At 42.7% G+C, this 27990-nt stretch overlaps 1 protein-coding gene across 5 annotated transcripts; it reads left to right on the forward strand.

The window, feature by feature from the left end:
• The first annotated feature begins 2588 nt into the window (after positions 1 to 2588).
• KLHL8 (kelch like family member 8) lies at positions 2589 to 26433 on the forward strand. 5 transcript variants are annotated; one of them, XM_085058305.1, is made up of 10 exons: positions 2589 to 3025; positions 12390 to 12639; positions 15569 to 16117; positions 18478 to 18664; positions 19369 to 19512; positions 20712 to 20823; positions 22464 to 22632; positions 23118 to 23277; positions 24262 to 24463; positions 24852 to 26433. In XM_085058305.1, the coding sequence occupies exons 2-10, from the start codon at positions 12430 to 12432 to the stop codon at positions 24973 to 24975; spliced, it is 1857 nt and encodes a 618-aa protein (XP_084914431.1). In that variant the 5' UTR covers positions 2589 to 3025; positions 12390 to 12429; the 3' UTR covers positions 24976 to 26433. The 5 variants fall into 5 exon arrangements, with proteins under 5 accessions (XP_084914431.1, XP_084914428.1, XP_084914432.1 ...); XM_085058302.1 differs by having other exon boundaries at positions 2591 to 3025; positions 12328 to 12639; XM_085058306.1 differs by lacking the exon at positions 2589 to 3025 and adding an exon at positions 4791 to 4862.
• The last annotated feature ends 1557 nt before the right edge of the window (positions 26434 to 27990 follow it).

Raw genomic sequence — 27990 nt, forward strand, 5'->3', positions numbered from 1 at the left:
GCAACAGGAAGATGCACTCAATGTCAAAAAAAAACTGGTGACAATAGTGGCTGTATTTCCATATAAAGGAATTCCAGACTCATGTTCACCATGATTAGCTTGGTAGTCATGAGGTAGTCTCTTAATGGGAGAAAAACCCAAACCCTGAGCAGAAGCTTGCACTAATCCTTTGATGGCCATGTAGCTTTTCCATGATGAGGTGTTGTTGCTTCCTTCTGAAGAGCTGACCTGGAATACAGGACATAAGGACTTCTTTGAGCCTTACAGAACTGACACCTGCACTCTAAGAGGCCAAACACTGAAAACCATGTAATAGCTGGTTTTTATATTATGCAGATGTGGTAGCCTGCATTTATTCTCATCCAGTGATTTCTGTGTAGTTACAGTGGCATACTAGCAAAAGACAATATTCAAGTCTCTCTGGCATGAAAAACAATGAAGGGCAAAAAACCATTTATGTGTAGCTCAGTTCTCTAAGTCCTTAAAGCATGCATGTGCTGTTAACACCAGTTCTGGCTGCACAGATCATTAATGCTATCTTCCCAGATGAACATCTGTTCATGTGGCACATTTCCACTTCCATTCTCCCCTCTCTCTTAGACATGAAATTGTACCAAGAGCCCTTTTAAACACAAGTACAATTTTAAGGGGATTTTAATGAGCTTGTCTGGAAGGAGGCTACATCATGATTTATAGCAAGGAAAGTGGTATGGGCCAAAAAAAGATAAAACATTTTAGATTAATTGGTTATTTCCTTAGAAGTGCCCTTTTAGGTCACTCAGAGCTACAGTCAGTTCCTGTGCACTTAGTGAATATTTTCAGCCAAAAAAACCAAACAAACCCAACCCCAACCAACCAAAATCAATCAGCACACTAATTAACAATTACAGCTAACATCTTCTGAGACACTGAGATTTTCTGCACAAGACTATGGACACACTTGGAAAGGAGACTCCTTTTATATAGGTCAATTGTAATGGATGTGACACTAGGAATGAGTGACTGAGAATCATTAATATGCAACATTTTATGAACATAGTTTATCCTCAGTGTTCACATATTAATTTTCTAGATAAAGAATTCCTGACTCACACAGATTTGTGCCTAATCCATATGGTTAATCAGTAACCAATTCAGGGGCAGGAGAGGCTGTAGCTCACTTCATGCTCCCTCTCCTCAGGAGCAGGGAACAGATAAATGGGAAGAAATATGCCAGAGGTGTATTCTCCCTTAGCAGGATGACTTAAGTCCATGTACACCACAGGCCTGTATAAGAAAGCAGCAGCACAGATTTTTTCAGATAGTTATTTTTCAAGACACAGATTGTTCCAATTTTGCTATGTCACACACAACAGTGTTTTTACATATGAAGTCTTGGAAGTCATGAAACTTGGAATGCTTCATACACAGTTACACTAAACACAGATCTTCTCAAGTGCTTACAAACATAATATGGATCACAGGCAGACAAATCCTAAAGCATGATCCTCAATACTCTAAAGGCAATATTAGATAAGGCCTGTGCTGTGCAGTGCTGAGCTACCTCAGTGCTAGCTCAAAGGCACTGAGAAAGATATTTTGCATGTATGTATAGCCTCATGATTACCTGCTACCTTGGAGCCTAGCAATGGGTATTCCTGTGTTAGTGCAGTTCTGGGCTAACGAGTTTGGAAAAGGGATTGTTCTTTATTCAGGAGCTAAACCAGGATCTCTGGAAGATGTCAAGTGACATGGTCCAAAGCTGTACTCAGTGCATGACATCCTCTTGGCAAGACACAGCTACCTGGCATTCAGTTTCTCTTTGAAGCCTCCTCAAGGTTGGTGTTTATACTCCTGTGGGTTTTCACCTTGTAGGCATATCTGTCACATACTGATTTAGCTGAGATTAGCACACAAAGCCATGGTCACTCAACACCCAAAGATTTTTTCCACCCAAGGTTATGCCCTGTCTCTTAGCTGCCAGGTCATGATTTGTCTTTTGGACCAAGTGAACTTCCTGTTTTTCCCTCTGAAGCAGCTGAAAACAAAACAAAACAAAACCACACACATGAAAAAATCCAGCTATTTGAAGTTTTCACTGTTGGCTTTTTTATTTTTTACTTTTGAGGTTTGTTACTATCAGGGAATAGCACTATTTTTAAATTTGTTGCCTTAAGTGCAGGAAGATAAAATATTGAAGTCTTACAGATCTCTAAAATTGCTCATCCAAAGAGCTACTACAGTTTTAAACACAAGGCTTTAAGAGAATCCAGACAAATAGTTATTTTACATTTACTAAGAGAACAGAGGTAAAGCATTTACCAGAACAGTCACAATAGATCACCAGGAATCTAGCCTCAAAGTCTGCCCACATTCAGAAAAAGGTAACCTCTTTCTGTCATCAGGGATTATACCTCTGCTGCTACCTCACTGCCTGTGAAGACTTAGTGGATGTATGTATCTGAATGCATGTGAGGGCAGGAGCAGCACCATGCCAAGCACCCCAGTGGCAGCTAAGCCAAACAATGGCATCTTTGTGGGCTGAAGGCCTGATCAAACTATGACTGAAGTCAATGGGAGCCTTTTTGGTGGTTTCCAGGGCCACTGGATGAGAGCCACAATACATTAAAAGCAGTATCACTAACCCTCAAAGCCAAGAAGCAAGAGCACAAAGGCATTAGTTCCTCATCCAGAACAGCAGCCTGCCCACTGACTCCTCCTACCTTTTCACAGAACAGAGCAATAACTTTGCTTCAATCCCCAGTACTAGTCTGGGGAAGCTGGGAGGTAAGATTTCCTCCCTTGGCACTTCTTGAGCGTCAGGCTTTCATCTTGAAGAGAACCAATCTGGAGAAGTAAAACAGCTGCCAGGCTGGACGTGGTGGATATATGATGTAGAAACTGTGAGGCCAATAGAGAATAAAAGCCTGCGATAGAAGGGAAGGAAGAATCTGCAAAACACAAGTTTGTACAGGTCATTTTGTTCGATCACAGCTTCTCATGGACACTTCTCATGGACAGCAGAACCTCTGCCACATACATACAGGTTAGTACCTTTCAAAAACATGGATGAATTTGGGGAGGATTGCTTGAGGCTTTTTATGTTCAGATAAATAGCCACTAAGACATTGCTGAACAGGAATTTTCTGAGATGTATTTATGCAAACCTAAAATGTGCAGGGTTGATCACAATTAGTGCAGCCTTTTGATAATATCATATAATAATTTCAGCTGTTTGCTACTGAATTTTCACCACTTCTGACCTCTGTGGAATAAATGAGGTGGGGCTGGGGAATAACAATCCAAACCCATTAAACAGACATATTTGAGATAATAACAAGGATCCCCATATTTTTATGGAGAGTGTTCTGGCTCTTTCTCCAATAGGCCAGGTCAAATAGCAGTGTTATTTAGCTGGACATTTTTGACTTTAAAGACTCCTAAATAGATGTGCATCTCCTCATAAAAACAGTATATGTGTACTCTGTGTGGAACTGCAAACCTCCAGCCACTGGTTCTCAGATAAGCATGGATTTATAAAACACCTTCCTGCTTTTCAGCAGAATTGTGTTGGGTTCAGGAAAAAAGGAAATCCTAGAATTATTATGCATGTCTGTAGAGGTGAACTTGGCATGCAGTGTGAGTCCAGATTTCAGCTCTACAGTATGGAACTGGGAAATCTGTTGGGCTCTTTAGCTGTGGGCTGGAGGTGGAGGGCATTTTCACTTGGTGACCTGTGCTTTGTGCAAGGAAGACTCTGTACTTCCCAGGGCACCTATTTCTTTAATATGGTCTTTCTTTTGTTTTAACAGCCTGCAAAACTTTCCAGGCCAATTCTTTTCAAGCTCTGAAGTCAAGCTTTGACCAAATGGGACCAAAACTTACACTTGTTGTTCCACAGGCAGAGGGGCACTACTAACAAAGAGACTGAATCAAACCAGGGTGAAAGTGTGTATTGGGGAAATGTATTTGTGCACAGGAGAGGGTGTATGTATCTGTCTGTATGAGACATATACACATATCTATAAATATACACTGTAGAGGCTAGAGCTGGTGAACAGGTGGGGAGGAAGGAGCCTTTTACTCTGTTACATCCTTCTCTCTCTGAACTCATGGAGAGCAGTTTCTGCAACACCCGAAGCAGGATCACTCTGATCTGTATTACAGAATCACAGAACATGCTGAATTAGAAAGGACCCCCTCAGTGATCATTGAGTCCAACTTCTGTCCCTGCACAGGACATCCCCAAGTGTTCTACCACGTGCCTGATAGCATTGTCCAAACAGTCCCTGAGCTCTGTCAGGCTGGTGCTGTGATAATTTCCTGGAAGCCTCTTCCAGTGCCAATCACCCTTTGGGTGAGAACTTTTTCCTGACATCCAGCCTGAGCCTCTCCTGACACAGCTTCAGGCCATTCCCTGGGGTCCTGTCACTGTCACCACCGAGATCAGTGTCTGCCCTTCCTCCTCCCCTCCCGAGGAAGTTGTCACTGCGAAGAGGTGTCCCCGCAGTCTCCTCTTCTCTAAGCCGAACAGACCAAGTGACCTCAGCCATTCCACATCCAGCTTCCCCTCCAGAAGGAGGATTATTCCAGCGTACTAGCTGGGGGGACAGGGCGATGGTATTTCTCAGGAATTGCTCTTTCATGCTTCTGCTTCGCACTGAAGGTCAGCTCTTGTACGCACCAAGAACCAGCCTGGAAAGCCTATTTTGCACACACAGCTAAGCAAATGGACAGCCCGTCTCCCTGGGCAGCCGCGGGGGCGGGAACGCGGGAAGCGCGCCGGGCTCCCGCCCTGCCCCGCCCATCGGCGCATGCGCGCCGCACGCCCCCTGGCGGGCGGCGGGCGCTCCGCCGTACCATCGGCGGCGGCGGCAGCGCAGGTGAGCGGGGCGGCACCGGGCGGCACCGGGAGCACGGCGGGCTCACCGCGGCTCTCACCTCACACCTCCCCTTCCCCGCCAGCGGGAGGCCTGCGCCCCGCTCCGCGCCCTTCCCCCGCCGTGCCGCGCCTTCGAAGCGCGCTGGCCGCCATGGCGCTCCCCCGTCCTTATGTAACGCGCCCCCTGCCCTCATGCTCCGCGCAGGTGTGCCGGCAGCGGGCTCGGCGGGCTCGGCGGGGCGGGCCGTGCCGCGGGTCTGCCCGCTCCTCGGCGCGCCGCCATGGGCTCCTAGCGCGGGACGGCCCGCAGCCGCTCCCGGGAGGGCCGCGGGGCGGGCCCTGATCCCTGCTCCCTGCTCCCTGCTCCCGCATCGCCCACCGGGATCGCCGCGCCGGAGCTGGGGAGCCGGGCCGAGCGCGGCTGGGTGGGCAATGAAGGTGCAATCGGTGCTAATGGTTACCCGCACTGGGCTGTGCCCAGAGAGCGCTGGGGCGGCACCGTGCCCGGGCTCGGCATCGGGGGGCTTGTGCTGCGGGGGCACCACAGAGAGAGCCCTGGCAGCCGCTCCGTTCGAGAAGGAGGTAAATGTTAATTAAAAATTAACTGAGCCGGCATTCCACGCGTTTCGAGATGCTCCGTGTGCAGACTGCAGCCAAAGGTAGTTCCTCATTCAGCTCACTGTTGGCGTTTTGTAAAGGATAACGAGTAGTCACTTAGCTTACCCCAAAGCAAATATTTGTGTTAAAAAAAACCAAAAACAAACAGCAAGAAATTGCCCGTTGCTACTGGGGAGAGCCTCAGGAGCTTTTTAGCCTTTTCTTCCTTCTCAAATAAATGAAAATTTAAGATGTCACAGCTCCCCCAGCTCTTGAAACTGCCTGTTTGGCTTCCTGCTTTGATAGGTTCCCCCTTCCCATCTCCATTCAAGGCAATTGCTTACTGGCTGCTGGGAAGTAGATCTGTGTTTTCTTCTTTGCATAAGTAATTTTTATATATCCTACAATTGTAGAAGTTACAAAACTGAGAGATACCTGGCTTTCTATTATTTCTGTGCTGTTTGCAAAGGCTTCTGGAAGGATGATCAAGAAACAAATCACACTCCAGAAAAGTACCACAACTTTAAATAGCTCAAAGTGAGTAAAACAGCTCATCAAGTGTTGTCAAACTAAAACCACAACAGACGCCTCTCATATGTCTTTGTGTGTAATGGAGGTTAAGCTGCAAAAGGTTTTGCCACCTTCTTCAAGCAATGAGGTCTGAGGTTTTTGAGTCAGTTTGGGCTGAGTCCCCTGTAATCTGTGCAAACTCGTGTGCTGTGAGAGGAGTGTGACTGTGTTGTTACATAGCAAAGTTATGCCTGGGATTTCTGTCCAGTGTGCTCATGACCTCATTTATTTCATTAATTGTTAGTGGTATGTCAGTAGCCTGGCATTCAGTTTTCTAGCTGGCCATTTATTTGTAAAGGCAAATTTAATCGTGGTCACACAAAGACAGGATCATTGTGTAATGACTGCCTGTGATTTGATGCAAGGCAGCACAGTACCGCATCAGCCAGTGCTTAGTTCTTCCCCAGCAGGTTTCACCAAACAGATTGTGTAATAGTAATTTCCTGCATCAACAGTTGTAGCATCTGGGGTTGTGAAGCCTTTTGTCTTGTATTCCCTCTGCCACCTCTTGGTTTCAGATTTTGAAGGAGCCTTGCAGCTCTGGGACAGAAGGAAGATGACACTGCTTTATAGTTTGAGCTGTTTGACTTGTGAGTGTAACATGAGGCTGCAGTGAATCTCAGCTCTAAATGAGAGAATATGATAGTGATTGGCAGCTAGTGCAGTGAGTCCTGGGAAGAAGGGACTGCTGGGTGTGTGGGAAACATTTTTTGGCTACAGTTCTGAAATGCTCTGGTGGGTACCATGTCTTGTTTTATATGTCCAGGATAAAGGAAGCTGGCAAATGACTTAGCAATCATTTTGCTCTCTGTTCATACTTCCCAGGAATGGCTGGACTATTAATCTATTGTAATTTTTAATATGGTCTATCAGAGAAGATAACAGTGTCCCTCTTTGGTAAGGGACTATTCTGTGTTCTTGTGCATGTAGTAGGCTAGTTAAATTTTATCTATCCATCAACACTTCGCTATGCTCCCATTGCACTGATTTTAAGTGGTTTGTCTATTGTGGTCTATTTTTTGCCTTTCCAAGGTTACATTGGATAAATAAACCACATCTTAGTTACCTCTGTATCTTCAGAGCAGAATCCTGCTCTGCTGTTTTGTGACTTCTGAGGGGTTTTGCTGGTTGTTCTGAAGCAAAAGGAAATCAAGCATAAATAAATCATGGTACATTAGGTTTTTGCTTGTTTTTCATAATGCAGAATTGAACAAAATTGTCAACCTGTAATTCTATAAATCCCAGGAGACAGGTGGCCTTTCTGGTGTTTCATGGAAACTGGCATTAAACCTGAGCAGAACTTTACTGAGCATTGAATGGAAGGGAGCTGGGAAGAAGCTGTCTCAAGACAGCATGGAGGGACTGCCAGGAAGAATTATTTCCAAAACGAAATTTTATCTGACTATGCTTTTCATGCTCTACAAAACACTTTTTCTGTTGCATTTTTCCAAGGAAGAGCAGTTCCCATTCACTGCTTGTGTGTTTACAGCACTGATGGGATTTTGATTATAGGAGCAGATGAGAAATGGTGACAGCTGTACCCATTTCACTGTTTGCTGAGCTACCTATGTGACAAGTAACACAAAACAATAATACCACTTTCTGCTGCGAAGAACCTTTGAAATGCTGAAAGGATTTAGAAATCCTATATTAGTTTTGTCTAAGAAACTTCTATGTGTTTCTACAAAAGAAACTGATGGTTTTAAACAAGCTAAACCAGTTAGATGTGTGGTTTCTGACTTTTTTTCTTCCTTTCTGTTACATAACTTCCTGCTGAAAAGTGCAGTAGGCTTAGGGTTGTAATACAGTATGTAATTTGAACTTTCCCATGTTTTCTGACCTTGTCTGATTTGACCTAATTAGCTCGGGTATCTGAACAGTTTTGCATAAAGTTTCCACATCATCTTTGATAGAATTGGTGAATGGAGAATGGGAGAGAACTGAGGATTTTCTACACTATTTGGTCTATGAGTTTTTTCTCCCCGTGTTCCTTCTCGATGATGCAGCTGTAACCAGACTGAGCAGTGAAACAGCTGCTTGCACAGTCCCTGCCAAAGCTGCTGCCTGTCTGCAGTTTGCACTGCAGCTGCCTCCTGCCCTTCTCACTTACCTCCCTCTGTGTCTTCCTTAGCTCTGCCAGCTGTCCTGTTTCCAAATGTTCAAGTTTTCTTAGCACAACACAAGACAACAACTTGACTTGCTCTGTTAGCTGGATTAAACTGAAGAAGATCTTGTTGCTGCCTCTGCTGTTCTGATTCTGTGGGCAGCAGTGACAGCATTTCATTACCCACACTCACCAGGCTCTGTATTGGACAAGTTAGTTTTACACAGCCACACATACAAAGGCAAATTTCTTGTCTCCTTCAACTAAAAGGCCGTTTTTGTTTCCTGAGGGAGGCTGACTGTCCTTCTCTACAGAGATCATGATGTGATATTAGTTCATCTTGGGGATAGGTAAATAAAATTTACATACTGGATAGTTGGTGAAACTTCATCTGTTTCTTGCTTTCTCCTGCACTTCTGCCACCTTTTTTCCAGCTTCCACACCCCTCATCATAAAGAACTTTGGATTTACAGGTATCATAATACCTCTCATCTGAACCTAGTTTTGGTTATAGTGGGAATCATGGGTTTGCTTGTCTTGTATCACTGAAGTGTATTCCTCCCATGTGTCAGAGAAAGAATTAGGATGATCCCTTCTTTCTGGGACACCATCTCCCAAGGTGCTCCACAAGGGAAGGAGGCCATGTATTCCAACATCTAGATTGGCTTGTCAGCCAGGATTCCTGGGATTTAATTTCATGATAGGGGAAAACAGAGCGATGTTATTCATATCCTGCCACCGTCTAATGCCTTCAATTCCTTTTTGCTTCAAAAATGAGGGGTTTTGTCTGTACTGAACATAAGTACTCTATGTGACTTGAGTAATTTTACACTTAATTCAGTTTCAGATTTGGCTAGAATGTCTGAATCAAAATCACTTTGCTTCTGGATGTTGCTGTTATCTGAATTGCAGCAGCTATAAGATAACGTGTGTGTGCTCTGACCTCCCATCCTTGTTTGCTTTTATAAATTTGAGGAACAACTAGGAGGGGACCCTCAGTCCCTTGCCTGAGGGCCAGCACTGATGACCTGAACACAGACTTTGGGGTCTGGAACAGCTGCACTCTTAAGAATAGCAGACATCATCAATATTTCTAAATATTTAGCTTGAACAGGAAAATTGCTGACTGGCTCTCAGCAAATGATGGTGAGCTGCAAATATGTGTGGGTTTTGTTTGTTTTTTTTTTTATTCAGACAGCTACTCCTTCATGGAAAGTGTCAAGCAGCTGTTTACAAGGAATGACAAATGATGTTATGAATGAGGCACTTCTTTAGCTTTAGACTCAGTCACTTGCTGTGATGGTCACTTATGCTCTTAATGTTATCAAAATATTAGACTGTATCAAGGCTGGAAGACTTAATTGGCAAGGTGAAAACAGTGTTTTGTTCTAGAGGGGAAGAACTCTGTGTGTGTGTGGCATTCATCCAGTACTAAACTAACCTCAAGTAGTTGCATGTTGTTGTTGAATTACTGTTGATTTGGGGAGCAAATCTGTAAATGGCTCTTCTCTCTTAATTTGTGGAGTTGAAATATACTGACTTTCAGGACTTTGGAGTGATCTCCAGATTTCTAGAACTTAGTATCTTTATTCTAAAGTGCTACTAAAATTCTTTTTTTTTTTAATTTAAAGTCTGAGAATAAAAAATGCCTGTAGCTAAACATGAGCTCAAGCCAGTATTTTCTGCAAATGAAGCATGGTTACAGCTGGTCCTTTCCATAGCAGATGATAATTTGTTTGAAGACTCAAAGTGCGAGATGCTGTAATTAAGGCCAGTGGAGGATCTGGGGATAAGCATCTAAAAAGATTTGCATGACTGAGGTGTATGACAGAAACAAGATGTTCCTGAATTGGTGACCTGGGGCAAAAATAAAAATCTGTGATACCTGTCACAAAGTCTCATCAAAAGAAAGCTGAAGTGTATCAGTCTGTTGCTATCTGAACATTTCCTGAAGGTTGTATTACACATTAATTTTTAACATGTTGCAGAAACCTCTCTTTACCTGAGGAACAGCAATTGATTTGCCCTCATGTTCCCATACACATATTTGATATCGCAATGCTGGGCACTCCCTCATACGTGTGATTCTCTTATATGTGGCTGTGTGCCTGAGTAGTGCCATTGGTTTCCTCTGGTGTCCTTTCTAGTTTCTTCCCCTACAGTATCAAGTGTGTAGTTAGTGTGTATCAAATATGTAAATCCGAATATGCACTCAACTTCTTTTCTTACAGGCGAGAGCTCAGAGCATCTCCAGGAGTTTTATTTGCTATGAGCATGAGATATGGATGAAAAGCATTGCTTAAAATCGTTTATGTTTGGCTTTTGTGTTATTGCTTAGTTCATTCATAGCATAAAAAATTCACCCAACAACACTGATTTCTTTTAAGACTCCTGTGTTTTATGTTGATGTTTACAACAGCATACCCAGAATAGGTAAAATGTCCATTATCAGCCTTTTTTACCATGAGACACAGAATAGATGAGGAAAATACGTGTGCAGCTGCAGTTAAAGCATGAGGATAAATGTAGCATATGTGTCAGATGGAAAAACCTTTATGACTTGGGAGCTGTGAACTCTCATTTAGCAGTCGATGGCAGTTCTGTCTGAAAGCAGCATTTCTACTCGCTTTAGCAATGGTTAGGTGTGAGTAACTGAGGAATGGTGAAGCGAGAGTGTCAGTCACAGACCAAAATAAGCATGAGTTCCCTACAAGTGTAGGCTGGAGATCCTATATCTTATCTACATTATCATGTGAATGAATAGCACATGATGCCTTTCAACACCCTTATACAGCATTTCAACTTCAGTCTTTTTTCCTCTTGTTCGTCCATGTTAATTTTTATAACCTTGGGAGATTATCTGAAGCTCTGTGTCAGCTTCAGATGTCAGTGCTAATAGAGACTTCTTTGAAGGGCATGTTAAACTAGTCGTGGAGGATTAATCTGAGAGCCAAAATATCCTAATGAACTAGAAAAACATCTTAGTAGTTTGTAAAAAATGGCATAATGGAAGTGAAGTTTTCAGCAGAAAAAGGTATTGATTGCTATAAACTGTACAAAAATCCCATGATACATAGTATCATTGAGTTAGTTTGCAGTTTTGGAAGAAGTAAGATCTTCCTCTTAGATATGTTTTAAAGGAAGTATACTTATCTTGCTTAAAGCACCACGGGCAAATATTCTAGGCATGTTTAATTTCACTTTAGCCTGCCTGGCCCAGTGCAGCCATCAGCCCTGTCACCACACAGGATGTCAAGATGGCAGCAACCTTGCGACCTACAGCAGGAACAAGTATGGTTGTCTCAGGTCACTTCCTGCTTTTTCTCTGGCACTGATGCATGAAGAGTTGTAAATTTAGCAGGAGGCATGGACACTTTCAAAATCTCCCTAAGGAAAATCAGCTCTGTTGTCAGACTTAAATTTTTATTGCAGAAGAATTCTTTGTTCTTTTGGTCAGTCCACTTTCTCCAACACCAGAGTTCATGAGCAGAAGCTACTGAACTATAGCAATCATCAGCTCTTAGCACAGCATGAATAATGAATGCATCACAAATGAACTAAAAAGCCATGAAACCAGACGTAGTCAGTGTAAGAGGATGCTTCTCAATATACTCTGGAGTACCTTCTGGTACTTAATGGGGGCTTAACAAAAACAGGGAGAGTGACTTTTTACATAGGCAGGTAGTAATAGGACAAATGGGAACAGTTCCAGTGAAAAGAGGAGAGATTTAGATTAGATGTTAAGAAGAAAGTCTTTGCTGTGGTGAGGGTGGTGAGGCACTGGCACAAGTTGCCCAGAGAAGTTGTGGATGCCCCATCCCTGGAAGTGTTCAAGGCCAGGCTGGATGGGGCTCTGAGCAACCTGGTCTAGTGGAAAGTTGCTAAACTTTCCTGCATATGGCTGAGGGTTGGAATTATATAATATCTAAGGTCTGTTCCAACCCAAACTATTCTATGATACATATTTGCCTTTTCTTTTTCATATCTTTTTCAATAAGTGTGGACAACAAGTTCACAAATAATAGCTTTTCCTAAAAGCCTCCATAGGATTCTTACCTGTGTGTCTTTTTTTTTTGCCCCTTCTCCTCTCACCTTCCCCAGCTAAGGTCATAGGTAGTATTATAACATAATCAAAGTGTTATATACTAGTGTTACCTAATGTCTCATTTTCTTTTTTTGTGTGTTTTTTAAGCAGGAAGATGAACAGAACTGAATTTTAGAACCTAACTCCTGATGGGCTGGATTTTATCTCGGCAGGAGTTCTTGAAGATTAATGCAGTGAGAGAAGAAACAACCAATGGCTTCAGAATCCATGGTCCCTGAGCAGTCAAAACAACATCTGATAAAGGGAAAAAGGCGGCAGCAGCAGCAGCAGCAAAGTCGATCTTCCAACAATGATGGGGATGATGATGTCTTCGAGTTTGAGGCAAATGAGGCTTGGAAGGATTTTCACAGCTCTCTTCTTCACTTCTTTGAAGCTGGAGAGCTCTGTGATGTTACACTGAAGGTGATACTTGTCACACATCCATTGCATGTAACAGTCTGAAGATAAGGCTGCAAATAAGTGTGCTGGGAGGTGGCTGTGAATATTGGCAGGGATATGGAAGCCACAGAATACCTCTTGGATCTGAGGCATCTCTAGAGATGATCATATTTTTTTTTCTTATTTAGGAAGTTTACAGCTGAAATTTAAACACTTTAGATATTCACAATCCAAGAGAGGAAGGACATGACTGACCTCATCCAACTTGCCTTCTAGGAAAGTTCCCACAGTTGGTCAGTAAATAACAGTGCAATTCCAGCTCCTTTTAGCCACTTTGTACACAATACACTTTCATCTCAAATTTCACCCCAAGTTTTACCTCCATTTCTGCATTTGATGCAGAAAATGTTAGCAGTTTAGCAGTTTTGCTAGATTTTTCTCAGCGAATAGGATTTCTGGAACAACTCAAACTTTTAGCATTCTTCAAAGAAAGAAAGAAAAAAACCCAGAGCGCTGTGTTCTACAGCTGATCAAAGAGTAAAGGAGGAGAGGGAGGAAGCAAATTTTATGGTTCTTGCATAGCATTGCTTTAATACATTATTTATAACTCAGCTGTATATTACTTGTATTTGTATCTAGCATCCATAAAAGTGAGTGCCAGCACCTGCAGATTTTAAGTATTGCTTAGCTAAAAAATTACTAGTGCAAGATAGTTATTTAAGGAATAGTGATGAAGCACAGCTCCTAAACCAAGAACAAATGACAGATGCCCTTAGGAGAAGTTGTGAGCCTGCCACCTTGACTGTTAGATATGAATAGCGAAAATCTTAACAGATGGATGTCCCTGGTCTTACCAACTCTCCTCATCCCTTTTCTTGTTGACCTCATTCTCACCATTCCACCTACCCTTGCAAAAGAAGGCAGAAAATCTTATTTTATAAACATAATTAAATGTATACTCCTGCTAGGCAAACTTGCCTTGAAAAAACACTTCACTGGGGCTGCAGTTTAACTTTCACTAAGTTAGGGTGGTATTAATGTTCATTTGTATTATCTGTGTGACACTCCTTTGGTAATTTAAGAATGGTAGATGGCATGACTTGGCTTCCAGTGAAAGCGCGAGCAACCCATGGACACCTCTTTGTACAGGTTCTTAAATCAGGGATTTTCAAGTAACTGGCAACTCTGTACTTGAATTAGAATTTTCAGGGCAGCTTGGTTTTTCTTCCTGTAGTGCTCAGGCCTTTCTCATATTTTGATAATCAGATCTCTACTGAACTTCCTGCTTTTCTGCGTGACCTGTGATAGTGAACAATTCTGGCATAGCTCTCATCAGACTAATTATTGATTTAACTGCTGGCTCTTAAAATATGATAGTTAGTAACTGGAGGGGAGCTCTGGTTTCAAAATACCAAGAAATGCTAGATAACTGGTGGAAGGTGTCCCTGCCCATGGCAAGGGAGTAGAACAAGGGTATCTTTAAGGTGCTTTCCAACCCAAACCATTCTGTGATTAAGCAGATTTGGGTACATAGTAAAGCCACTTAATTCAAAAGAAAGGTTTAATTAGAGAGTGAGATGATGGGCAGAATAAAAGTCTCTGAAGGTGAGAATGGCCTGGGAGCTTTTTCCCTGATAAAGCAGACCACTAGTAGCATCTTTTTGCATAAGTACTGTAGTTAGTTGGAGTGGTGATGCTGTAACAGTGATAAGCCATGGGAGCACATAGGGACACTCCTCTGCTCCAAAGAGTTAAATTCTGGAATTTCACCTACTCTCCTGCTGCTGTCATATGAAAAGTCTGAGAAGGCTGTTAGAAGGCAGAGGGTGGCAGATGAATACCATCTGCTTTTCTCCTGTTGGTTTACTTTCTAATCACTTGGTAGGTCTGAATTGTTCCTTCTGGGATGATCTGATGTAATCACACTGAACCATCCATCTTTTCCTCTTTTTTAATCTGGATACTCTTGCTTGTGTGTTTGCTTTCTGTTCTCAGCTCACTGCTCATCAGGTAGGTTAAACTTCTGTTGATCGTACTCTTTAAAAGGGTAGAGTAGTTGTGTATTGAATCAGAGCTAGAAAAAAATTCAAAATATCCTTTATAATTTAGTATGTTTTTTTAAGTGCAAGACAGCTCTCTGTAACACCTTCATCTGAAAATGAACTTGTAATTTGAGTCTGTCAGGGAAACTGGCTATTGAAGTCAGCCATCCCTTTATGCTACTGCAGACAAAGGCTGTAGTAAAGCACTCCTGGAACATAAATAAGCAGTGGATTATTCATTTGCCTTCAATACTTACATTCTTTTTTTAATGTAGTTGAATTCTAGAATTTTTTACATGAAAAGCTTATTTTATATTTTCTGGAGAAATACCTTCCCTTTATGGGGAACACACTATCTTTTGTGGCTAAACATATTCTAAAAATGTTGAAGTGATTGGTAACTTTTAATAACCCCTGAAATAGCTTTTATTACTATGTTTTTGCATAAATGTGCTTCTATAAACATCAATTCCTCAACAGTAGTAAAAATCCAGAAGTCTAAAAATTAAGTAGTCTAAAAATGCTACTTTCTAATTTTCCCCCCTCTAAAGTCTTGGAGTACAAGTGTCTAGCAGTCTCCTCCTGTCTCAAGGATGTATCTAGAATCTTCCTAAGGATGCTTCATAAGGCTTTTAAAAAAAGGCAAGTTCAGTGCATCAGTGCTGTTGCTTCCTTGTGTTACGGCTTTGCTCTACTCTGATGGCCAAGTTACAACTTAGATTTCCTTGGGATACAAGGATGTAATGTCAGAAGTGCAGGGCAAATGGAGTTAATTCATGTGGACAAAATATCATAGCTCAATGCACATCGAGTCCAGAATTCTTATTTCAGCTTCACTGTTCTTCCTTTCACAGCTGAAACTGACATTCCAGTAAAACATTGGTTTTTGGTTTTTTTTTGTTCTTTCTCAGGTTGGTTCAAAGCTAATCTCCTGCCACAAACTGGTGCTGGCTTGTGTCATCCCTTACTTCCGAGCCATGTTTCTTTCAGAAATGGCTGAAGCCAAGCAGAAGCTGATCGAGATCAGGGACTTTGACGGCGATGCCATCGAGGACCTGGTGAAGTTTGCATACTCCTCGCGGCTCACCCTGACAGTGGATAACGTTCAGCCTCTCCTGTACGCTGCCTGCATCCTGCAGGTGGAATTGGTGGCAAAGGCCTGCTGTGAATACATGAAGCTGCATTTCCACCCCTCCAACTGCCTGGCAGTCAGGGCGTTTGCTGAGAGCCACAACCGCATCGACCTGATGGACATGGCTGATCAGTTTGCTTGTGAACATTTTACAGAAGTGATGGAGTGTGAGGACTTTGTGAGTGTCTCACCACAGCACCTCCATAAACTCCTGTCCTCCAGTGACCTGAATATTGAAAATGAAAAGCAGGTTTACAGTGCTGCTATCAAGTGGCTGCTGGCCAATCCACAGCATCATGCTGTGTGGCTGGATGAGATCCTTGCACAGGTAGGGCAGACTGAGGCACCAAGTGCCTGTCTCATCACTGGTTTAGTTGTGTAATCAGCTCTTTTTATTTGGGTAGATTTCAAGGTGAAAAGCACTCTTAGCTTTTGGTGCCTCATTTAGTATTTTGGTATGGTTGGGAGTTGACAGTGGAAGTAAGTTACATTTCTTAAATATCAGGAAGAAGTCATATTCTCCTCTTTCTGTAGAGAGAAGAGTACTCTATGCTCATGGCTGGGAGGTGGGTAACCAAGAAAAAGCTGCATCTGTGCTAGAGCAGAAACTATTTTCATTAAAGGAAGAACATAAAGCCAGCTCTTCACTTGGCTTGCCACTCCTACAGCCTGATCTGCTCACTGCCCTTGCTGTTATGTATTTGTACTTGAGAAAGGAGGCAAAGCTGTTGAGTTTTCTTACATGGCTAGGAAAGGAAACTAACAGAGATGTGTCACATCAAGTTGTGCTACTGCTAGAATATTTCATGCATTTCATTAACAAAAGACCAAGATGTGTTAGCCCTAGTAGGCTATGAAATATGATAGACTTTTTAATGCTCACTGGTCCACCACCATAGGAGCCAAAAGGAGTTTGCAGTTTAATTGTCTAGACTTGATGCCAGCTTACTGCTTCTGAAAGAAAACACAGGTATCAAAAGGTCATTCTGCTGGACTTACCTGAACACATGCCAGACTTTGTCCTGTTAAAGCATTAAGTACTTCAGTTATTCAAGCTCCATGTGTGCTGAGTATGGGGGTTTAAAATACAGTATTTGAAACAGGTGTGGAGGGCCTGTGCTGGGAAGGATTGCATGCCATGTGCTGCAAAATGCTCTACATGTCTTAGCAGGTAGGCTTGGCTGTGCAGTTTTAATTGTCATTGAACTCCACTTGATTATTTTGCATTTGGCTGAATTGATAATATTGGTGTTACATGAGTAAGGAAAGGTTCACTAAGATGCTGCTGTCATTGTCTTCATGTACCATTTTTCACATTTCCTAGTAAAAGATCAGAATTGGTTATTAGCGGTCTTCCAAAAACCTTTAGTTTCATCTAGACTAGCATGAGGTTTTTGGTACAAAATCCCCTTCTTTAGTACACTATACTTAAACTTAGAAGCAATATAATTAGAGATTTTTAAGAAAATTAGTATTGATATTTATTGCCCAGTTGTGCTAGCAGATGAGATTAACAGTTTTATTCTGTTGATGGAAACCGGAGTCTAGATTCAAGCAGTGGAAAAGTAAACCCCTTCTGTAAATATGGGTTATTTGCCAGAGTATATGGACCCATCAGCTGACTTGGATATAACTGCTGGCAGAAAACATGCTTGGCTTCTAGACAGTGATTTTCTGTGTCATAATCAGCCTTACAGTTGATTTCACAGTTGTAATGAGGTTCTGAAGCTGTCAGCCTGGAGTTCTTATTACATCACTAACCTCAGGAGCCTGTCAGCAGGCTACAGTGGTGCTTTAAAGCAGCCTAAAATAACCCAGGCCAAAATAAAGGAAGAGGTGGGACTGAAAACAAAGAAGTAAGGAAGAATGGATAGAAACACATGCTTGCTTCAAGACAGAGGTGCTTGTCAGTGCTGTAGCAGCCCCATCCTGCTGCTCTGAGAAGCATTGGAGCTACTGGACTTCTTCACCATTGTGGTTGAGCCAACCAAGAGCTGCTTGACAGCACTGACTCCAAACCTTAGGAAGTCAGGTGGAGATTTGTTTCAGTTCCCCCCACTAACAACTGTATTTCGTATGCTGCACTGTTTGTCTTACAATGAAGAATGAAAGGTTTGCTGAAGTAAATGTCAGGAAGGATTTAGAGAAGGAAACAATTCGCTCTCAACACGTATTACTTTTTTTACATCTTCAGGCCTGTCAAGTCTGCCTTAGAGAAAGGTATTACTGCACTAGCAATACCTCCCTCATAGACACTTAGTTCATAGTGACAGTGTTTCCTTTTTGACTTGCCACCCAAAGAAAATGAACCATTCTAGCACAAGCCCTCTTACGCTGGCATAGCAGTGAGCTGAAAATTCATACCCTCAGCAGACTAATCTGATGAAGCCCTGGTAAAGCCTCGGGTGCTGCCTGCAGCAGGCTGGGCAGGTAGCAGCACAGGCAGCAGCTTGGACCAAGGACACTTCTCCACTGTGCCTGAGGTGCAAATGGTTGTAGCAAACATTATCACTAAAAAGAACTGTTCATATCACTGTTGTCTGGAACAACTCAGAGCCGCTCTCTTTATTGAAGAGTGTGGGGGCTGCCAGCTGGCTCTGGAGCTGCCATCTGGTGCTTGTGCATCACTGCATGGTGACACTCAGCCAGTTCAGCCAGTTTCTCCAACTGTGTTCATTTCTGTGTCAGGTACGGCTGCCTCTCTTGCCCGTTTGTTTCCTTATGGGTGTTGTGGCAAAGGAAGAGATTGTCAAGCAGAATCTAAAATGTAGGGATTTGCTGGATGAAGCAAGAAACTACCACCTTCACCTGAGCAGCAGGGCAGTGCCTGACTTTGAGTACTCCATTCGCACAACACCAAGGAAGCAGACTGCTGGTAATTAAATGTGTGTCTGGTTTTCCAGTAGGGAGTGGTATGGAGAAAAGGCAGCACATCTGTGCAGGTGTCTTGATATCGAGGAGGTGTAGCTTCATATTGAGGATTGTTAATGACATAATGCAAAATTGGGAAAGCCATTATGTACTTCTCTGGTATTTAGGTCATGTGCTGTATTTTCCTGGCAGAACTTTTGCAGTCATTGTCTTTTTTTCAAGCATTATTAATTTATCCAGATTGGCTCTACCTGTATTAAAGCCAGAGCTGTTAAATATGTTATGACCAGGCAATCTGTTCAAAGCTGAAAAAACTGTGGACAGCTATCTTTTGGTGTATGTAAGAAGGTTGAGCTAACTTTTAAAGTCTTTGACTAACCTACACCAAAAGTAAGTGATAAATATTAGACTGCAAAACCAAATTTTTACATCGTTATATTTAACAATGTATTTATCTCCTTAAGCCAAATCACAAAAAGCTTATTTAAAATATGCATTGTTTACACAAGAGCATAGATAGCTAATTGCCATAGCAGCATGTCAAGCAAAGGCCAAAATCCCATGTCCAATTATGAAGTGCGATGACCGTGCTCCTTGAAGTGAAATACAACTTCCCCTGTATTACATAACTTCCAGTTTGCTCTGCTGTACAGCTGTTTTTGCCCATCCTCCTGCTAGTCCTCTGGAAACCTGTTTTGTGTTCTCCAGGTGTGCTGTTCTGTGTCGGTGGCAGAGGCGGATCAGGTGACCCCTTTCGAAGCATCGAGTGTTACTCTATCAGTAAGAACAACTGGTTCTTCGGCCCTGAAATGAACAGCAGGAGGAGGCATGTGGGTGTGATCTCCGTGGGAGGTCAGTAACCCTATTCAAGCAACCCCAGGCAAAAGGCCCTTGTTTGCTCTTTTTGCTGAATTGGTACTTTTGCTAGCTGTACAAGTAGTAAACTACTTGAATTGCTTAATTGTTGTATAGTCTTCAGTTTAGTACAGCTTCTCCCCCTTGAAGGAGTGTTTGGTCTTGGACCAGTCTGAGACTGTGCTTATGGAAGAGACATTGCTGGGGACTGACAGAGTTGGGGCTGTTCAGGCTTGGGAAGGGAAGGGAAGGCTCCATGGAGATCTTACTTCAGTACTTAATGGGAGCTTACAGGAAAGATGAGGACAGGCTTTTTAGTAGGGCCTGTTCTAATAGGACAAGAGGTGATGGTTTTAAACTAAAAGAGGGTAGATTTAGAATAGATACCAAGCAGGAATTTTTACAGTGAGGTTGGTAAAACCCTGGAACAGGTTGCCCAGAGAGGTGGTAAATGTCCCATCTCTGGAAGTGTTCATGATCTGACTGGATGGTGCTCTGAGCAACTTGAAAATGAAAATGTCCCTGCTCATTGCAGAGGGGCTGGACTAGATGACCTTTAAAGGTTCCTTCCAGCCCAACTGAACTGTACATAACCTCTTGCCTTAAATAGGTGGTTTACTTTTTTAAAATCCATTTATGAAAAAATGGTCTTACACAGCAGTCACCCAGAATTTGCTAGTATTCATACTGCCTCTGTTCCTACTTAAATCCATACTGGAAAGTTACTAAGACCATAACTCTTCCAAGAGCAGACCTAGCTGTATTTTTGGGTTTCTGTCTTCTGAAAACAGGTCTGTGCAGTCCAGAGCAGTTTAGCACCAATAATGCAGCTTTCCCTTGTACATGGTAGCCCCTCTGTTGCTGCAGCAGAACAGAGATAATCTTTTCCATAGAAAATCTGGAGGGACTGGTACATACATTCAAACTGATTTGACCTGCAGTTCTCAAATTATGGGAAGACTTTTTTGTCTACATTATCTCAAGCTTTATGTAAAAAGTCCTCATTGGAACAGATTCCTGGTTGAGTTCATATAAAAAGATGAAGTTGACACTTACTAAAATTCTGATAATGAAAACATGTAAAAACTTAAACCTCTATTTGACCTCTTTGTCTTCACATAGGCAGGGATATTATATAAATGAAAATTGAAATGTTGCCAAGCAATCTCTGTATCAAAAGATGTGTGTGTGTTCAGGTAAAGTCTACGCAGTAGGTGGACATGATGGAAATGAGCACTTAGGAAGCATGGAAGTATTTGATCCTCTCACAAACAAGTGGATGATGAAGGCATCAATGAACACAAAGAGGTATATGTGTCCCATGCTCCAAGTCCTAGTCTGTGATATGCCATTTCTTGCTGATGCTGAAAAACATCATGTTTGTGCTGCCCTTTTTTGGGGGGTTTTCAAACTGTTCAATTTCTAGGATTTTTCCCCCCTACTTTGGAGCTTTATGTTATAAATATATTATCCCTTTTATCTTTTTTTGGAGGAGCTGGCTTCTGGAGCAGAGATCTCTTCTACTCCAGCTATGCTTGTATTCTGGTATCTGGGGCCTTTCTGCTATGCTCAGTTAACAACTTGGAACTCGTGAACTGGTTCTGTGGGTTTTTTGCTCTTTTCAAGAATGACCAGGATAACTGCCAGCATAACATGAAAAGCGAAATACTTCATGCCCAGGAAACAAATAGCTGCCTATGTTTTTCACACAAAAGGCCAGGAGCACTCAATCTGAAAGTCAGATTGAGGACTTTTCTTGCCTTTTGACATTTAAGATTCTTTTAAGGAGTTACTGGACTCAGAGATCTGTAATTTTTTGTTTCCACTGTTATTTAAATCAATGTCCCTAATACTGCATTCCATTTTGTTATTTGTTGTTTTTAAAAGCATCATGCACAAGTAAGAGTGAAATATTAAGCATGGCTAAGTCCTAAAGCTATCTATTTGTAGCTGTGACCTAATTAAAGTAGCAGACCCAGTGGATTGCTCCACTTCCTCCTTCCTGCCACCACCCCAGGCCATAATCTCAGCAACAATCAGCTGTAGATTTCTGTGACATTACTCAGTACTGGGTAAATGAAAGGGCTGCTGCGCCTTGGCTACCTCCTAGCTCCACTCCTGCCATTCATGGAGGTGTTGGAATACTTAGTGGAGGAAAAAAAACTGCCACCAATAAGTGGTGTCTGTGTTTTCTGCTGAGGCAATTTAAGATAAGCCCGGGATATTATCACAATGTTTGTTCTGTAGATAGATTGTGCCTCCCTTGCTCCTGCCTCACTATCTGTGAACCTGCCCTTTTTAATGAGACAAGAATGTTGTCAGTGGCATGGTAAACCACGTGTCTTAGTAGTTAAAGCAGAAACTTAATGCTCACATTCTAGACCATACTTTTAATTTTGTAGCACTGATTATACTCTTATATTGGTAGATTCAGTAGAAACAAATCTGACAACCATTTTAATGCTTAAAAAAAAAAAAAATGGAATTGGAGAAATTCCAATTAAATCTTGTTAGAGTTCAGCTATTTAATATCCAGCACAGGCTTGCCTTTTAATATGTATTAATATCACCCCCAGTCATTCCCAAATAGTAGCAGGCAGTTATACCAACAAAGTTAAAACCAGCAGGTTTTGGTTCATCATCAGATTCAATAAAAGAAAATAGGAGGTGTAAAAGTTCAGTACTGAGATAGAGAAGTAATATCTAAGACATTGTCATATATCCAAGTGTGTGAGCAGGGGACGTGGCCTTAGAGGTGACATTCAGTCTAAACGACACAGGTGTGTAGAGAGGCAGCCACATTATTTACTCTAAACTTCACTTTTTAAATTGTTATTACTCTTTTGCCCCTAGTTTGAAACAGGTGGCATTGATGTACCATTGCACTTGGTATGTGGCTCCCTTTGGTTAAGGATTTGCACTGAGGTGTTGATGCTGTGGTTCCTTAGGAGAGGCATCGCCCTGGCATCGCTGGGTGGCCCCATCTACGCCATCGGGGGCTTGGATGACAACACGTGCTTCAGCGACGTGGAGCGCTACGACATTGACTCAGATCGCTGGAGCACCGTGGCCTCCATGAACACTCCCCGCGGTGGAGTGGGCTCTGTAGCCCTGGTGGTGAGTCACTGCTTCCTCCCAAGCTGGGGAGCCCACCTGCTTTCCAAATCTGCTTTCACAAGGCACAACACAGGATCTTAAACAAAATGCAGCTGGTCATCAAAATCCTGAGCGAAAAATGAGGATATTTCGGATAATATTCGGATCAAATTGAACAGTGTTTGAGGTACTGGCAGCAGTACCCTTCTAATATGGATAGTGCTTCGTGTCTCACTCAGCAGACTGGTTTGTCGTGGTCACTGTGTTTGAAGGTACCAAATGCATGCTGTATTTTATGTACCTGTGCTCTGAAAAATAGCTGCAACACTATATAACCTTTGCACTTCTTTCATTGGAAGAAATACCATTTTTGTTAGATAATTTTGTTGTTGGAATTCTTAAATAAAAGTGGATATATCACATTTTCCTGTAATTTTAACACTGCCTATGAAAAGCTGAATAAAGGCAACTATATTACAAATAATCTCTATACAACTGTTTTCCAGAACCATGTTTACGCTGTGGGTGGCAATGACGGTGTGGCATCTCTTTCCAGTGTGGAGAAATACGATCCCCACTTGGATAAGTGGATAGAAGTGAAAGAGATGGGTCAACGAAGGGCTGGGAATGGTGTCAGTGAGCTCCACGGCTGCTTGTATGTTGTGGGTGAGTAGGGATGTGGCATTTTGTAGTGCTGCTGCTGCTGCCAAGTGCTGGCCTTTAGAAGAGGCTGTTGTTGCTGGAGGAACTGGGAACAGATAGAGCTGACCTGTACTTGGTGTTCTTGGGCAGCAGAAGAAAGCAAGCACTACCAGGGCATGCTTAAATGAAGGTATGTTAGCAAGGAAATGAAAAGCAGCTCCTAACCACATTTCAGGAGGGCTGATCTGTTCAGGACAATATGTCTGTATTGAAAATCCTCTCAAGACTCACCACTCGAGTTTCCTTGTAGGAAATTATTCTTAAATTCACATGCTTTCAAAGCCACTCTAGTTGTGTTCTGAGTGTAGACAACAGTAGCTTTTTTTGCACTTATTCCACAGCTTCTTGTCTTGTGTGCTACCTTGTATTTACCTGCTTTCCTGAGAGAGGAAGATGCCAGGTAGATGTGCCACAGTGATAGTTAAAAAGCTCTGACTTGCATATTGTCATAAGTGCTTAAATAGGTATTGAACAAAATACTCCTCTGACAAGTTCCCCTGCAAGGGGAACAGATCACTGAGTCTTAAATGAGGATTCTTTTCCCCTACTCAAAATATTAATCAATGCTGTAATTTTAGAACACTGCAAGAGTGTGTTTTGCATAAAGTAAAATAAGTTTAAGATTGGGGCCATCCTTTTGCTGGTGTTAGGTTTCTTTCTCTTCCCAAATGGGAAACTGTTTCATTGCAAGTATGATGAATTTAGGAATTAAAATAATAAAATTAGAATCCTTGCAACTCGAGGAGAAGGAAAACTGTTGCTCTTGGCAAAGCTTGTACAGTGAGAAGAGGGAGAGCTGTTAGATTAATTTTTTGGGAGCTTGTAAAGCTCGGGTAAAGAGAAAGCTGGACAGGACCCCTGAATGCAGAGAATGCCCTGATAATGCCAGTCTTGGACATCACCTGCACCAGAAGTGCCAGAAACTGACCCTGTGATGGTTGTTTGCAGGTGGCTTTGATGACAACTCGCCCCTGAGCTCAGTGGAGCGGTTCGACCCACGCTGTAACAAATGGGAGTATGTGGCAGAGCTGACAACTCCGAGGGGTGGTGTTGGCATAGCAACACTGATGGGAAAAATTTTTGCAGTTGGAGGTCATAATGGCAATGTGTACCTGAATACAGTGGAAGCATTTGATCCCATAGTGAACAGGTAATTTAAAATTTTTTGTTTGGCTTAATAAGACAAGGAAATCTGCCTTTATGAAAATACAGCAGCTTAGAAACAGTGTGCAGCAGGAGTCTAGCTGTTGTTTCCTGGTAATAATTGAGTAATATCCGTGACTATCAATGCAGGACTGATGCTTACATCACTAGGGCGATCTTGTAAATATTTAAGCTGCTCCTCTCCATCCCCTGTCCTTGCCCCTTCATTCAATAACAATCTACATTCTTCTGCTTGTTTCAATCTAATTTTGCACTAAACGGGGAGCATTTTTGTGCAGATTGAGCAACTAGGCTGTGCAATAGAATTTCAGGCACAGAAAATACTTCCAGCTTGCTCAGAAAGGGCGGGAACTTACTTTCCTTATTTCCCATAGGTGGGAACTCGTGGGCTCAGTGTCACACTGCAGGGCAGGGGCAGGTGTGGCCGTGTGCTCCTGTCTCAGCAGCCAGATCCGGGATGTGGGCCAAGGATCCAGCAATGTTGTGGACTGCATGTGAGCTCTGTCACCTCCAAATTCCAAAGGAATGATACTAGGGAGGCACTGCGGAGCTTTTAAACACTGTGTTTTGTATGGTAGGTTAAGGAATACATTTTCTTTGTGAAAATGGTATCTTCTGCAACTGTAAAGCTTTTGGTGGCTTCCTATCAATAGTGATACAGAAAAGCCTGTGAAAACATGGAATATGTGTAACTCACAGGAACAGACCTGCCAAGAGCTGCAATCATCCCATTTTTTAGAAGCTGTAATTTCAGAATCATTTGAGGCAGCTGTTGCAGGGACACATTATTGAACTGTAAATCAGGCATGTGGTGAGGAGAGCAGCAGCAGCTACTGCTGCTGAGCTTCCCCCAACAGTCCTGCTTACGTGCTCTCTGGCGGGCTTGAGTGCCATTTCATACAACTTACTTCTGGAATGGAGTCTTAAACGTTTCCCAGTTGTACAAGAGTTTTGTAATAGAAGGTGTCTCAAGTTTTAGAAGGTAATGACATCCCTGATGCACTCTGAGATAACTGAGGCAGAGAAGTTCACTGCTCACCTCCCAAGGGAATGCTAGCAGCAGTCAAAATTGCAGGGATTCAGTCTGAAAACTGTCAAAGTACTTGCTCAAGCAAATAAACTTGTTAGCAGGGTGGAAAGATTCTTGACCTGAATTCAGCCACTGGATACTGGAATTCTCTAGTCTTCAATAAAATTTGTAGTTACTACCCCCCTCTCCAAAGGAGAGTTTCTGTTGAGAGGTCCTTCCTGAAGCAATTTGTAATTTTATGTAATTTGTGCTACTTTGAGATGATGGTGTGTGAAAATGTAGGCTTTGGTGGTGTTTGAATCACCATTCTTAAATGAAATAGAAGTGCATTACAAAATTTGTGGTATTCTGTAAAACTTCTTAAGTGCAACTCTGGAAGACATGACTGGTTTCAGTATCCAGTAGCAACTCTGGTAACATTCTTGAGGTACTGGCATGAGGTATTAACATAGCAGATTGATAATCTCAAAACCTTAAATGAACCAAAGAGAGTCAGCAAGAAAAGTAATTGGGAATAAACCAGTACTTCCATCAAAAGTTGAAATAGCAACTTGACAGTACTGAGCATAAAGACATCTTGTTATGCTATGACAGACCCTGAATATTGAGTAAAGTCCAGCTGGAAAGACTGCAGATTCCTATTCTTGCATCACCTTGAACAGACCAACAACTGACAATCCTTTGTGACCAAAGTTTCACAATTACTAGGTTGTGGCGAGTGCCCAGGGAGAGCAGCAAACTTCTCTGCATTCAGGACAAGGGAAGAGGCAGGAGAGCAGGAGCATGAGGTACAGCCATGTTTTCCTGCTGAATTACCATCATTTAGCTTTCCTGCCCAAAATGCTTTGCACTTTGGTAGCACCCAGGGACAAAGTGAACGGTACTGTAAATAATGAAACATTGCAATAAAACATTTGTATTTCAAAGCACCTCGTTTATTGTATGTCTGAAGCACGCTGGTGCTGGGAAGCATTACGACATGGAGTATTTTTTGGTTTCTGCAGTGTGTATTTCTCAACAGGAAGCTTCTGTTAGCAGAGAGAATCCTGTGTTACAGCCATGGGCTGCCCCACCTTGCTGCCCTCCTCGCAGGATGTGGTTACCCTTGTAGCTCTTGATCTGACTGAGGGGTGGAAAGGGAAGGGATAAAGGTTCCCTCTCTGGGACCAAATTCATTCTGTGGATGTCCTGGCTAACAAAACCCCCAAATTTTCTATCAAGTGACCCTAACTGTGAAATCAAGTAGCCTGTCAGTGCTGGTTGCCAGCTGATCCATATCTCCTCTTGGTGGGGAAGTGTGACACCCGTGGGTGCAGCCTGGACCTCACATGCCTGGACCACACTGAAGACAGCACCTGCCAGGTACCAGAGGGGCAAGTGTTCAGCAGGGAAATCAGGTTACAGCAAAGACTGGGATTCTCTGCTGTGTGGGAAGAGCTCTGCTGTCACCCTGTAGCTGGAAGTCACATGGTACTAGCTCTGAACAGGATCCTAAAACAGGCATCTCATTTGTATTTCAATGCACACCCCCTCCCCAACACTCATGTTCGGGCCTCTGGAGGCATATCATTAAGGACTGGCACAAAAACTGCAAAGTGGGTTTACAAGGAACAGCTCTGTTCCCAGAACAGTGGTGTCCCACATTGTTAATCTTGGATGGCACCACAGCTAAATATATTTTGTAGAGAACTGCTTTTAGAAACACTATTGCTGGAAGTGTCCTAATGACGACAAAGTATAAAAAGAAAGAAATAAAAATATAGGATTACTGTGGTGACAAACTGCAGTGACCTACCTGCACATAAAGCTGTTGTGACTCAACACTAGTCCTGGCAAGGGGACAGGGATGACACAGAATATCCCCCTGCTCCATGCTGAAGGACAGAGCATCCCCCCAGCAGCAGCAGGCCCTACCTCCCTCACCTTACGTATGTTCAGAGGGGATTGTGGTCCATTTGGTTATACTTTCCTAGCTTCATATATTTTTAATACTCCTCTTCCCAATGGAATCTTGTTCCTAATAGAGCCATGCTTGCAGCAAAACTCTTTGGGTTCAACATACTGTTAAAATACTCAGCTGAGAACAGAAAATTTTAGAAGTCATGTGATACTTGCAGATTTTAAAATACAAGCAAAATGCATGTGTGCACTCCTAGTCCCATTGGAAAGACTGCAGACTTCCCTCTTGTGTGAACACCAGCTGGGAAAATGACTTTACTGGAATGACTGCCTGCAGAGGGAGATGCAGAGAGCTTTGCTTACACCATGTGTTTATCAACACAACCAGTGGGCATCAACCATCGGCCTTGGGATGCTGCACCAGAGAAACAGCAAGAGGCAACAGTGATCCTAGCAGGTGCTGGAGGGATCCCTGCCATTCTCCAGGATCTTCTCTCAGGTACAGTGGGATTTGGGGGAAGTTACTGCAGCGTCAGCTAGGGTTAACATACTATGCCCACAGGGTAGACTGAACACGTCAGAAA

Source organism: Lichenostomus cassidix, chromosome 4 (assembly GCF_008360975.1).
Source record: "Lichenostomus cassidix isolate B80296 chromosome 4, HeHo_3.0, whole genome shotgun sequence".
NCBI lineage: Eukaryota > Metazoa > Chordata > Aves > Passeriformes > Meliphagidae > Lichenostomus > Lichenostomus cassidix.

Coding starts and splice junctions, on each gene's coding strand:
- KLHL8 (XM_085058305.1), top strand. CDS start 12,430: ATGGCTTCAGAATCCATGGTCCCTGAGCAGTCAAAACAACATCTGATA. Junction 19,513..20,711: donor GGGTGTGATCTCCGTGGGAG/GTCAGTAACCCT, acceptor GTGTGTGTTCAG/GTAAAGTCTACGCAGTAGGT. Junction 20,824..22,463: donor GCATCAATGAACACAAAGAG/GTATATGTGTCC, acceptor GTGGTTCCTTAG/GAGAGGCATCGCCCTGGCAT.